Here is a 13948-nt window from a genome sequence, read left to right on the forward strand (position 1 = left end):
AATTTTAATATTGAGTTCCTGTTTGTCATTACCTTTTGAAATGTTTTGCCACATACAAGCCAAGTTTTCAAAAGTGGAAAGTTAAGCTTGATTGTCTTGAAGTGTAAATGGAAAATTGTATTTTAAGGTAGAATTTCAGGGTGTTATTGAAGTATATCAACATGTTTTGTTAAACTTGCCAAAATTGCCCAGATTGTGCAGTCTAACCAGTAAATTTGGCTAAAGCATGTTCCAATATAATCACATAATTGCTTCAACACACTACAGCTGTGAAATCCATAGCAGCTTGTTGACTTTCATAATCCAAGCAAAGGATGACATCACTTCTCCCTCCTTTCCCTGCTTCCATCCATGGACTCCAGCTGTTCTTCTAGGTGAGACAAGTTAATGTGCACCTCTTCTAACCTTATATACTGCATCTGGTGTTCATGATGTGGCCTCCTGTACGTTGAATCCTCCAATTTTAGGCTACCTCTAACACCAACCCCCCCCCCCCCCCCAAAATCAGTTTGAAGAAAGGTCCAGGCCCCAAAATGTCACCTATCCATGTTCTCCAGGGATGCTGTCTGACCCACTGAGTTACTCCAGCGCTTTGTCCTTTATGTAAACCAGCATCTATAGTTCCTTGGTTTCTACACATCTCCCTTTGTTGCTTAGCTCCTTGTAAGATCTTTAACCTTTATGATCATCTGAACTTCGTAGTATTGTTTTTGTGTAAGAATGTATTCAATTGATGTCAGTAGAATACTTGTAATGCAGGATGAACACCAATGGAAGGAAAAGTGAATTATTGTGTCTTGGCTATAACTGTTATAAAGGTTATAACTGGTCCTCTATCTTAACTCCTTTTTCATTGCATATATTCCTTAGTTCCAGTTAATATCCAAAATGGATTTGTTTTCTGTTTTGAATATATTCAGCAGATGAATGTCTACACAAAGAAATGAAGAATTTTAATATTTTCCTTTGACATCTCACCAGATTGCAAAGCTCAGACAGCAACTCCAGCGCACCAAACTCAGCAAGCAGCACGGCAGAGACAAAGAGCGGCAGTCGCCACTGCATGGAGACCATACTGCCATGGGTGTAGTACAGCAAGTAAGATGCAATTCCTTGACGAATGGACTTTGACTGTATGATAGTGATTTAGTTAAACTAGGTTTTATTTAAATCTACTGTAACCTTGATGATCAGTCTCCATAGACACGGAACCAATTGTATGCCTTAAATATGGTTTTCCAGTTTGGATCATACTGATTTGCAAACATCTTAATGTGTATTTGGGGGGAACAAAGCATTCTGCCAGTTTTAATTGTCTGAACTTGGTCTTGAATATTGATTACTGAAATACAGGAGATCTTTAGTTTTCTTTTCAGAAAAAAAATATACAAGCATTGCATAAGGGAGAAGTGTACTGAAGACCCCATTTCTACTTACAATTTATCTACTGTAATCTTTGGACATGTTTCCACATCAATCAGTCCACATAATTCCAGTTTTAAATGGCAATATTTTATTTTTTTGTGGTTTATTTAATAATATTTATGTGATACTCTTTCCTGTGGTTTTCAGGATTACTTTGAGTATCTCAGAGTATCATTTGTATTTGACATTAAATCTATGATAAAACATAGGTTTGTCCTGTGAGACAATTATTTTCAAAAGATCAAATTTGTCTATAAATAAGTTAATAGTTAATAGTGCCTGCAAATAAGTTAATCATTCTATTGGTGTGTGCTCTTTAAAACTGTAAACATTATTTTTTCATTTCATTTTTATTGTTTTTAATAACATTTCATTCCTCTTCAAAAGGGAACTTCCAAGTTTGTTCCGATTTTGCCAGCAAACCTTGCAATCACAAAGTTAATTCCACGACTTAGGAACAGCTTGGAAGCAATAAATCAGGAAATTGAAGGGATGTTTATAAAAGAACCTGGTGATAAAGAGTTACTGAGGGTATGTATTTTTAAACTGTCTTGAATGTTTTGTTTACAGGCAACTCTTGTGTTCCAGCTGCTTGAATAATTATTCCTCACAGAAATTGTAAATCACTTTTTCAATTTGTGCTGTTTGACACGTGCAGATTGGAAAATTGCAATACAGACACTCTATTCTGGGGACCCAATCCTTTCAGCCCCATAATGTAGTGTTGCCTATACCTCCAATTGCACATGTTATCTAAGATGGGACATGGTGATTTTAAAAGTTGGCTTCGAGTGAGTTGCATAGTGATAGTAGAAAAACAGTAGCTCAAACTTTCAATGTATTGATCCTGTTAGAAGTCTAGAGTGAGTGTGTGGGAATTATTGCAGAATTATTTTGGGAATTATGTGTGGGGAAATATCACATCCTTGTCCATGATAGTCTTCCCCATGCTTAATGGTCTCAAATCTAAGTGAACAGGCTCATCTGATTGTAATTTGAATTCATCTTGGTTTCTGCCTATTGAGATTCAAAGTTTTGAGTTCCACTGTATCTTGAGCACACAAAATAGCAATTCCTTGCAGTAAAGAAATGTGTAGGAATTATAAAATGTATTCTTGTTAGGGATAGTAGTTATTATTACAATAGTGATTAAGCTGCCAAAATACCCTGTCAGCTGTGAAACACTTTCTGTTCTTGGACATGTTTTCAAAGATTAAATGGCACTAAATGAAAATTAATTCAATTGCTAATGAAATTCACTTATTCAAGTTGACGGTTGACCTTTATGAAATAGGTGAAGCTGAGAATTATCTTTTGTGCACTTTGCAATGTTTTATAACTAAAGTATCAGCAGCAGATAATGCACACAATCTAATAAACTAGTTTGTTAAGTGGTTAGTTAAATTATTTCTGAAGTATTTTAAGGAGAAAATATTGTCTTTGGCACAGTCCTTGTGATCATCCACTCCAATGCCAGATATCAAGAGAAGTTTGATAACACCAAACACATTACTGTCTCATCTGAATTATATGAGGAATCATTTGGAATCTTTTTTTTTTGCGGGGGGAATGGGTAATGCCACTCAGCTGGTTCCTTCAGTGGGGGAGAAAAAGCATTTTACTGTGTGGATCTTGTGGCTGTGCAGATGCAAGTTATCACCAGATAGTACGTTTCGGTGGCTTTAATTTCAAAGGTGAACTTTTCGCAACATGTGAACCCAGAGGCTTGTGATGTGATGAAAATACAGTGCAGTGTACTATCTGTGTTTATTTAAACTTTAAAATATTTTCATTGAGCACTTATCTGTGAAACAGTGGTTACTATGTTCTATTTGTTTTGCTGTGATTTGGCCTTTTCTATCGTAGCGTCACTTTATCCTATTTTCCCTTTCCTACTTTGTAGATTATGGATGCACCGGATGGGCACAGGGCACCCTTCCCTTCCCAGCGTTCCAGCAGCATTTCTCAGAGTGACCTTTCTCCTGTACCTCTTGAACAGACCAGTAGCCATAGCACTCCCTCTCCATATCCATCCCCATCCCCATCTCCTTCATATCCAAATGGAATCCAGGAAGAGGGACCTTGTATCATTGAAGATGTGTCATTTTTCGTTCGAGCTAAAGGTAAGACCATGATGGGTAAATAATGTGACTTAATATTCGGATCAAATGTGATCTGACATACAAATGAGTGATATTGTACAAAACTATTATAATACAGACCAAGCTTGGATAATGAATTGATTCTCTTTTTTACAAATGTTCAAAAGTCTATTTTGTCTGCAACTCAAGATACAATCATGCTATGCTAACTAGGGCTCCATAATTTTGCAATAAATGGCATTAAAACCACAAGACTGATAAAGAACAATTACTAAAAGTGGAGAGAGAAGTAAAACTAGTTCTGCCGTTCGTAGAGTGAATGTGTATGCATGTCAGACTTTTGAATTTAATAATATTCTGAAAGCTCTCATATTTAGGTTGTCCATAAATTGAGCATTTGTAACGTGGGAATGTAGTGACAAATTGGGTTCTTTGTATTTTTCCATGGCATTTGACTATCTTTATGCTATTTATGACATCTTTATGTTAAAGATTGTATGCAAATAATAGTTAAGGTAATTGTGTTGAAGTACTCTGATCGCTAAGATAGCTGTCTCAATGCCTGCAGGGGATCAGTCATTTCTGAAATTCCCTTGCAAGTTGCCAAAGTTTCTCCGAACGCATGCAATACCAAAATTACGCTCTTGACTATTTAATGAAAGCAACAGATTCCCAACCTTTTACTGGCTCTTTTGTACCTTATCTTAAACGTGTCCTTCTGTTGTAAGTCCATGGTTCCATGTTAACACTCCTGTGATAGTAAATTTGTGCATTATATTCCTAGGTTGCTTATTTCGTTATTTTTACATTGAGCAAAAGTCATTTCTGGGTTTTCGCCACTTGAAAGGCGGGATGAATGGATTTCACTCCAGAATTACTTGTGCATTAACCTGTCCAAAGAACTAGTTTGCTAATTTGTGCTGCTTCACATCCATGGAATTCGAAAAACATGCAAAAAAATGGATTTTACATGCTATGGCTTCAACCTTTCTGAATCCAGGTCTGATGCTATGGCTGTTGCCTTTTCCATACCACCCTCCCTACCACCCTTGCAGGTTTGCAGCATACTTGATGAGTAGTGGATTTCATTTGTGTTGTGGAGAATCCAGAACATCCAAAGACATGTTGTTAAGTTGGTTAGGGTAAAATGTCACTTACTATAGGTTAACAGCAAAAGGAATCAAAGGGGAATTGATGGGTAAGTGAGACAATAAGTTGCAGGAGTACAGAAATAATAGGACTCAATGGGGTTGTCTACTTAGGTCCAGTATGAACATGATGGGCTGAATGGCTTCCGTTGGTCTAGCAAAGGTCATTATGTACCTATATGCGTTAATTTAAAGTTTGTTGCATTTATCTCAATTTGGGTGAATCCTATTTTTGAATCTTGAAAATTGAATCTTGCAATTTGATTTTGTTTGTTTCTCACATACTGGAATGGAATTCATGGTTCATTTTTGTGATGGTATCAAAACATCCTTACAGCCACCTGATCATTTAATGTCTGTTTTATTGTACGAATAGAAGTACAAGTATATTACGTATACATGTATAAATTCTTGCTGCAGGTGTGGGTAGAGCTTGGCATCTATTGATTTTAAGATGTACATTCATAAATTTCCCATAACCATTTGGTACACAAAAAAATCTGCTTTGCTAACTCAGTTCCTCTATGTTTTATCTTTAAACACAGATAGTGGCACAAGCTCCCCTCTCCTGAAATATGCTTCCTCTCCCAAACCAAACCACAGCTACATGTTCAAACGGGAGCCTCCAGAGGGTTGTGAGCGAGTGACTGCGTTTGAAGAAACTCCGTAAGTTAAATCTGTACAAAAATCAAATGAGTGCGCAATCTTTTTTCACAAAAGCTCTTTGTGGTTGTTGTAGTAATTTGGTGGTCGTTCCCAATCAAACATGCAGCTAAACTGAAAGCAACTTTGCACTCAAACTTTCTGCAACAACGGTATCAGTTGATGGGCTTGCTGCCTATCTGCTTCAATGGTACTTTATTGGCGCCTGTACCCAAGTACAGTAAAATTCCTAATTGGATAAAGTTCAGTGACAATCTTGCTATACATTAGGCACAATTGTACTAAATATGAGTGCAAGATAGTGACCACTCGGAAACACCTCCGAGGGCGTGGGAGATCAGTCCCAAGCCAGCTCGCCTGCATCCATCTACGCCATCTTGAAGGCTGCTTGCAGATTAACAACTAAATGGGTGCTGACCCCCCCCCCCCCCCCCATTCACCACAATTTTTCCCATATTTACATTGATTCCAAGAATCTCTTGATTCTTAGCCCTATGTAGCATCAGGTGTATAACTTTTTCACTCCTAATTAATATACAGATGTAACTCTGTCACTCTCCAAAGGCATTCTAGTCCTGGTTCAGGCAATATTAACAAGTGCAGCTTCTCCATCCATGCAAGGTTGAAGCCTGTATAACCTAATTTGAGGCATAAAAATGTTCTGATCTCTCCTTTCTCATTAGTATTTACCTAACTTTTACAGTGACGCTAGGATGAAGCTTCATTCTGTTCGTTAAATGTAGTTGGCAAGGGATTAAAATTTAGGCAAAGTTGAAAAGCTGGACTCTATTCAATGTTGTGGGTCTTGTACTATTTGTCCCTGCTAGTGTCAGGTTTTTAAATTCTGCTGCTGCATAAAAAAACAATTCAAACATATTGAATGTCAATTATTGTACACCTCAACCTCTTCATCTGCAGATTTATAATGGGAATTAATATTTCACTAGAACATGAATAAACAAATAAAATCTAGTGTGCAGAATACATGGGACGGCAAGCTGATTGAATTCCAAACTCAGTAGCTCTCTGTAACAAGGTGTACATTGTAGCAGAACGGTCACTGTGACCAATGCATTTTATTGGAGCTAGAATAGAAAGGCTCGATTTGTTAGGTCGAGATATGCAAGTGTTTACATGCTATTCAGTGTTATGTAGCAGACAACATTCTCAGAGGGTAAAGTGTTCAAAATCTGGGGAAATAATCTGAATATTGAATATTCCTAAATGTTCTGCATCAAACCTAGTTGGAATCTTCTTTATGTTTGGAAAAAGCAATGCTTTGAAGTCCTCAAATCAAGTAAAATCTTCCTGGCATCGATTTCCAATGAAGTAGTGAAGCAGCACAAGTGAGCAAACGTGCTCAATTCTTTTAGGAATGAATTTAAGTGAAATAAAACAGTAAAATTACAACTTCTTAAACTGAAAATGTAAGACAGTGGGGGTCTATGGAAGCAGAGATACTGCTGTGATTTTAAATTTTGAAATTTCAGCAATCCAGTCGCAACATAAATTTAAAAATCCTAAAGGTAAACTGTTTTTTTTAATTTTGTTACAATAGATTTGGTATTGAGATTTGTAATGTTGGTATGCAAGCTAGGTAGTGATAATTGGATTGGATGCTACCCTGAAACCTCAATTGTACAGTCTAGACTAAACTGCTTACCCAATTAAATGATTGAATATTAATCTATTTTTTTTCACTCCCCAGGGCTATTTCCTTTGAACAGGCTTTGCTATACTCGTGTCCTGATAAAAACAAGGTTAATTTCAATCCCACTGGCTCTGCCTTCTGCCCAGTCCATATCCTTAAGCCTCTCTTACCAACTGTTGACTTGATACTGAGGCACTTACCAGCATCTATTTCTACGACCTCTTCCAGCGCAGGGGTATCTTCGAGCACTTTGACTTCTTGCCAGTCTACAACTCAGGTCTCATTCCAGCAACCAATGGAGAATTCAGGGACCACAGACTTTGCTGAGCTTTCTAATGAACAACCTCTACAGTTTGATTCTTGGAAACTTGTTCAGACAGAAGAAGGTGCCTTTTTTCAGAGCTCATTAATAATTTAATCTTGTAAATCTGTAAAAGATAATAGCTGACTGGAACTTTACACCCAACAAAAGTTTGATTAAATACTAGAGATTGTGGCTGTGTTAGCTGTTGATGCATTGTTTTCTGACTGCAAGTTTAAGTTTCATATGTTAACAAGCCAATAGTGGAAATTTGGACAAAGCATCATTGAAACTTGTCTGTAAATGTTTATGCTGAAAGCAGTTAATTCATTAACAAGGCACCAAATATCTGCTTGTGTGAATACAAATTCTTGGCATATATACATTATGTACGTTGGAGTGTATGGTGACAAATTTGGAGATGCCTGCTGGTCTTATCCTGCACCTTTTAAATGACATTAGTACATTTTTCTCCTTGGTCAAAGGTGAAATGTTGCCGGTGCTGTCACAGTGAGCCCCACAAGTTTAAGCTGAGGAAAAGTATAAAGTCATAGGACATTCTAATTGTTGGCCACTATCTGGTAATTTTGATGGAGTACTTTTTCAGTCAGCTTTTAATCTTGTATTATACCTTGTGTGCAAGACTGCTCCAGTATTTAGAAAATAAAATTGTTTATATATTGAAAGATGCACATTGGAACCTTTTTTCCTTGGGTAACCTTGCTCTATACGGAAAGCATTCGGTTTGCATTTTTTATGAAGTGTAGGGCACTGCAGTTGTTTTAAAGGCTATAAAATATAGTCTGAGTATAATCGATGCACAAAGACCACTTGACTGAACAATTGAACAGTGAAATACTGGAACAGTGAGTGAACTCTAGCAGTGAGTACATATTTCCTGTCAATCACACACTTGTATAAACTCAACAAAGAAAGTGAACTGAATGATGTTTGAACTGCTTCGAAGCTTTATTATTATCTCTACATAGATAAAGGCATAATGGCACAACTTAAGGCCACTGATAGGGATGTCACAGGGGAATTGAAATTTGTTTATTCAATATTGAACAAAATGATCACTTCCAATTACTTTTAATTGAGACTGAAAATGAATTGCCACAATGATCTGACTTGCTGTGAAGGAGTAGAAGGGTATTTTAAAATCGACTAAGTCAATCAAGGTAACAATTGAAATATTGAGAATTGATAAATTAACTGTGTAGAAAGTGATTAGACTAATTAAAAATTAAGTTAAACAATTTCTTACATAGGATTGGATTTGAAGTTACACTGAACTAGTATAAGATTAAGTCTGTTGACCCAAGTATTTTGGTGTGTATTAAACTTTGCTATTGTGTTTTACACAGCAGAATACACTTACTATCCACTCTTTTATACTTCAAATTTCTCTAGTTTGCTCTGGGTTGGAGTTTGCCTCTGCCTTGGGTAGGATTTTTTTTCCCAGTTAACAATTCTAAATGTATCCATTGAGATGTTAATTTGTCATGAAATTCTATTTTTGAATAACAAAGGAATTTCTCTACAATAGTATTAAAATATTTGAAGCCGCATACGTCTATGAATTCAATGAAAATACTTCCATGCTACTATTTAGAACCAGGCATTGAAAGTAATGGCTTAATTCAACAATTTGATTGCACCATCTTGCAAATATTGCAGAAGCTTTGTTGAGGCAGGGTGGGAAGAGAAGGGGCAAATCGGTGAACACAAGGTCTATTTGCACCAGTTATGTTTGACAGTAATTGTATTTGAATTTACTTTCTCATTATCACTGTTTTAAATGCGTTTTATACTGAATTGCATTTTTAATTTTACTTCTAATATAAATCCGGGCTTAAATATACAGATGTAGTTTTTTTCGATATTTATTTAAACAGTTGATGTACCCATTTAAAGGGCTAGTTTCATTTAAGGTCTAACTTTGGTATTTAAAAAAAAAAAAGAAACCTAGCTTAAAAGCAAAGTGTACAAATTAAATTTAAAAAACTGCTTAAATCCTCTGCATTCCAGTTTAATTTACAGGTATATTCTGATACAGAGCCTGTGAAAATAAGAGCAACAGCTTTTCAACTCTTGGTGTCTCAATCTGAAGATTGTGTGGTTAATTCTGGGTTCTGGGACAAATTTAGAATGGATTGCCCAAAGGAATTGTCATGAGCATGGACAATGTGTTTGCATTTTGGGTTTGGCAACCTTCTGTTTCTCTTCCATCGCCACGATGAAACTAGACTGCAATATAGGTCTAATGATCTTCAAAACTGCTTTGAAAGAGGCTTGGTACACTGGATAATGCAGTGCAATTATTAACTCTGTACTTGGAGCTGTATTCTTACCTGTATATTACTCAGTGGTCTTTCTACCACCACAATCCTGACTTTCACAATTCAGATTTTGTAATATGCCATTCTTTACCATTTAAGGAGACTGTCAGTGTAAAACAGTCCTGTAATAATGGTAAGAGTGTGAAATGTAATTATCCTTGCAGTGAAGGAAATATCTGGATAGTTATTTTTGGGGGTTTTGAAATTTATCTTGTGTGTTTAGCTCTGTCTGCACAGGCGAAAGTAAAATATTGTGTAACTTAAATATAGTTCTGTCTACACATGCCATTCATGTTCCATTTTAATTATTATGTAGCCTTATGTGCCCTGATGCTATATTGTTCCTACGTAACAGCTACAAAAGAAACTGGTTTGAACAGATTTCAAAGTTTATTGATGGAAATAATTGGGTGGTAGGATTTGTGTCTGCTGAAATGGTGAGAAAATATCTTGGTGTTTGTTTTGTTACAGGGCTTGGATTCAGCTTAGCAACACCTCTGTAAACAGTTTTTTGTGGTTGTTGTGTTGGGCCTACTGTCTTTAATTCATTTAATAAGTTGTGTGCCGTTTAAAGGTCAGTATTTGCTGCCTATCTCGCTACTCGGTGGGACGCTGTTGCCTTGCATTGCTGCAAACAGTGTTTGGAATTTAGCTTGAGTAAAGCTATCAAGGGAGTTCCAGGATGATTGAGGAATAGGATTTACTTCCCAAGTTCCTCAACATTAAAAAGATATTTATCCAGAAACATTTGTACTGTAGTCAATGAGATAGTATCTCCATTAAGGCAGTTCTCTCTATTTTCCCCACTGTTATTTTTGGACATTGGGTTGGTAATGACCCTCCCAAGTTGATATTTTAAAATGTTGCAGATTTGTAGTAAAGTGAGACTTTGAATCTGGACTGGTGAAAGTTTGAGTAAATTGCTTAGCAGCTACTAGGATGTGGGCAAACATGCCTTTGGGGCATCAGCACCTTCTGGTGGTAGAAATTCAGTACTGTAGCAGTGTTACATGGACCTCCAGTTTTTGAAGCCAAGTCTTTGACAGCTGCAAACGTAGAAAACTATTTTCTCTCTCCTTGCTTTAATCTCGAATTACACTTAATTTTGATTTAGTTTACAGCTGACTTTAAAATCTGAATCTGATCACTTGCTGTTTTGCCCCTCTTAGGGGGAGGGGTGAAACCTTGCAAATATCTCTACATATACTTTCCAAGGGAATTGAGCAGTTACATTTTTCAAAGCAATTATCTGTATGATGCTTGTAAATAGCTCATTTGAATGAAGTATATAAAGCCAGGCATTGTGACTCTGCCATCAAAACACTACCTTTTTCCTTCTGTTATATGTTGTTGAAATGTCTATCCACATTAGGAAACAAAGTAAGAATATCTAAAGAATTCTAATTGTGTTGTGTTTTCTATTGTATATTTGTTGATCAGAATAACCTGTTAGGATGATGGCAGATAACTAATACCACATGAATGTTTACGAGTGAAGGAAATTGCTGGCCAAATTGGTTAATGAAACACCAGATTTATATTGAAAGGATTGAATTGGCCTGGAAGCAAATCTTTGTAGAATTTATTTTGTTTTATTGACACTATTGAGGGTTTGGTTGACATTGTACATATGTTTCAAACATTAAGCTTGGACAAATGTATACCACATGAGCTTGTGGATTTGTGTGTGTTTTTTTAAGTAGGTTCAGTTTCAGAAAATACCAATAAAAGTGCCAATTTCCACTGCAGACACCTTTGTGTTGTACATAAAGGAGATTATGAACTCTGGTGTAACACTTTAATTACTTGGTATCGCTGAATGAAAATAAAATCGTGTACTGATCATTATAGCCATACATAGAAGCAAAACAGTCCAGCATTCCCCCTTTAATGTGGACTTTTGCATAGTTATTTGATCGACTAACCTGCCTGAAAATTTTGCGCAATCAACCAAAACTAGTTTATACTGTGCATCTGAACTTATTAACACTCCAGTGAAAAGCCTTAGAATGTTTATACATAAAACATGCTGCTGAGGCAGAGGTATACATGAGGCATAGGTATCCTACCTATGACCAAATTTCTGGGTTCTCATCTTCAACGGCAAGCCCACCATTCTATGCAAGTAGTAGGGGGAAAGATCCATTGTTGAACATGCTGTACATTTTGAGCTACATGGTCTGGGGGTGATCTGTTCTATATTATATGCAGTCTTTTCCTTTTGGGTTGCATCCTTTGTCCTTCCACTTGCGTTTGAGCAGTTGCCTGATTGCCAGTATGTTAAGCAACAAATGTTTCCAACAGTCTACAGTGCTACTAAATGGTAGATTCGAGTCATAGTGATGCAGTGTGGAAACAGGCTCTTCAGCCCAATTTGCCCACAATGTCCCAGCCACATTAGTCCCACTTGCTTGTGCTTGATCCATATCCCTCCAAACCTGTCGTATCCATGTACTTGTCTGTTTCTTAAATGATGGGATAGTCCCAGCCTCAACTACCTCCTCTAGCAGCTTGTTCCATACACCCACCACCCTTTGTGTGAAAAGGTTACCCCCTGGATTTCTATTAAATCTTTTTCCCCACACCTTGAACGTATGGCCTATGGTCCTCTATTTCCCCTACTCTGGGCAAGAGATTCTGTGCATCTACCCGATCTATTTCTCTCATGATTTTGTACACCTCTATAAAATCACCCCTCATTCTCCTGCGCTCATTGGAATAGAGACCCAGCCTACTCAACCTCTCCCTATATCTCTCTCCCTTTATCTCTCACCCTCTTGTCCTGGCAATATCCTCGTAAATCTTTTCTGAACACTTTCAAGTTTGACTATCTTTCCTATAACATGGTGTCCAGAACTGAACATAATATTCTAAATGCAGTCTCCCCAACGTCTTTTACAACTGTAACATGACCTCCCAACTTCTATACTCTATACTCTAACTGATGGCCAAAGTGCCAAAAGCCTTTTTGACTTGCAAGTCGACCTTCAAGGAACCATGCACCTGTACTCTTAGATCCTTCTGCTCTACAAAACTACTCGGAGTCCTACCATTTACTGTGTAGGTCTTGCCCTTGTTTGACATCCCAAAATGCAACATCTTACACTTTGTATTAAATTCCATCAACCATCCCTCTGCCCACCTGGCCAATCGATCCAGATCCTGCTGCAATCTTTCACAACCATCTTCACTATCTGCAAAACCACTCACTTTTGTATCATCAGTAAACTTGCTAGTCTTACCCTATATGTTCTCATCCAAATCATTGACTTAGATAACAAATAGTAACGGGCCCAGCACCGAACCCTGAGGCACACCACAAGTCACAGGCCTCCAGTCCTGAGAAGCAACCTTCCACCATCACTCTCTGCTTCCTTCAATGGAGCCAATTTGCTATCCATTCAGCTATCTCTCCTTGCTAACTTGATAGATTTGTCAACTTTGAACACACAGCCTTCCATTAGAGGCACAAACAGCCTACTAAACGACAGCTGTCCTTGTCTTCTTAAATACCGTCTGATTATTTCATTATTCCAGCTATAACCCTATTGCGCTATTCTTGCAAATACAATGCTATTTTTTTTCATGCATGTCAAGAATTTTGCCTAATGTTAAATTTTCACATTTAAACACATTTTTCATGTTGGATTACATTGAGAAATTTGGTAGTTCATTAAAGTTGGGTTTGGGTAGTCCATTAAAGTTGCATCTAGATGCTTTCTGTGGGGGTGGGGCGAGTGAGGAAGTAAAATGACAACGGGACTCTTGAGATGGTCCACCATTAACTGGAATGCCAGCACTTATGGCAAATGCCCAGAAACGTTCATCTATAGTACCATGGTATTGCACTTGGTAGAGCTGCTGAATTGATTCCAGAGACCCCGGATCGATCCTGAGCTTGGATGCAGTCTGTGTGCACATATTCTCCTTGTGACTGTGTGGATTTCGTCCGGGTGCTCCAATTTCCTCCCACATCCCAAAGACATGTCTGTTGGTAGGTCTCTGAATTGTTCATGTGTAGAGAAAGTGGGATAACCTAGAACTATTGTGAAGAGGTGATCAATAGTTGACGCGGTGGACCAAAGGCCTATGTCAATGCTGTATCTTTAAACAAAACAAAGTGGAATGCAGGTGCACCAACTACTTCAGATGTAAATTGACCCTGCGTGAATTTTACTGGAGACCGGTTAATGTTGTGTGACTTTACACGTCAACCCTTTACCAATATTCCTGTCCTTCCTAAAAGCGAGCTGCAACAAAACTCCAATCTCCTATCTAATTGTTCAGACATCCCTGGTTTGATATCGGGTGCCATT

General features: G+C 37.4%; 1 protein-coding gene across 1 annotated transcript in view; it reads left to right on the top strand.

The window, feature by feature from the left end:
- Positions 1 to 11361, top strand: part of LOC144607613 (protein FAM117A-like) — a 42078-nt gene extending 30717 nt beyond the window's left edge. Inside the window, exons 4-8 of the mRNA XM_078424552.1 lie at positions 982 to 1098; positions 1813 to 1956; positions 3329 to 3548; positions 5221 to 5341; positions 7047 to 11361. Of these exons, the coding sequence (XP_078280678.1) occupies positions 982 to 1098; positions 1813 to 1956; positions 3329 to 3548; positions 5221 to 5341; positions 7047 to 7407 (963 nt within the window). The 3' untranslated portion in view covers positions 7408 to 11361. The remainder of the gene's footprint in view (positions 1 to 981; positions 1099 to 1812; positions 1957 to 3328; positions 3549 to 5220; positions 5342 to 7046) is intronic.
- The last annotated feature ends 2587 nt before the right edge of the window (positions 11362 to 13948 follow it).

The sequence above is a fragment of the Rhinoraja longicauda genome, chromosome 29 (genome assembly GCF_053455715.1).
Source record: "Rhinoraja longicauda isolate Sanriku21f chromosome 29, sRhiLon1.1, whole genome shotgun sequence".
Lineage (NCBI taxonomy): Eukaryota > Metazoa > Chordata > Chondrichthyes > Rajiformes > Arhynchobatidae > Rhinoraja > Rhinoraja longicauda.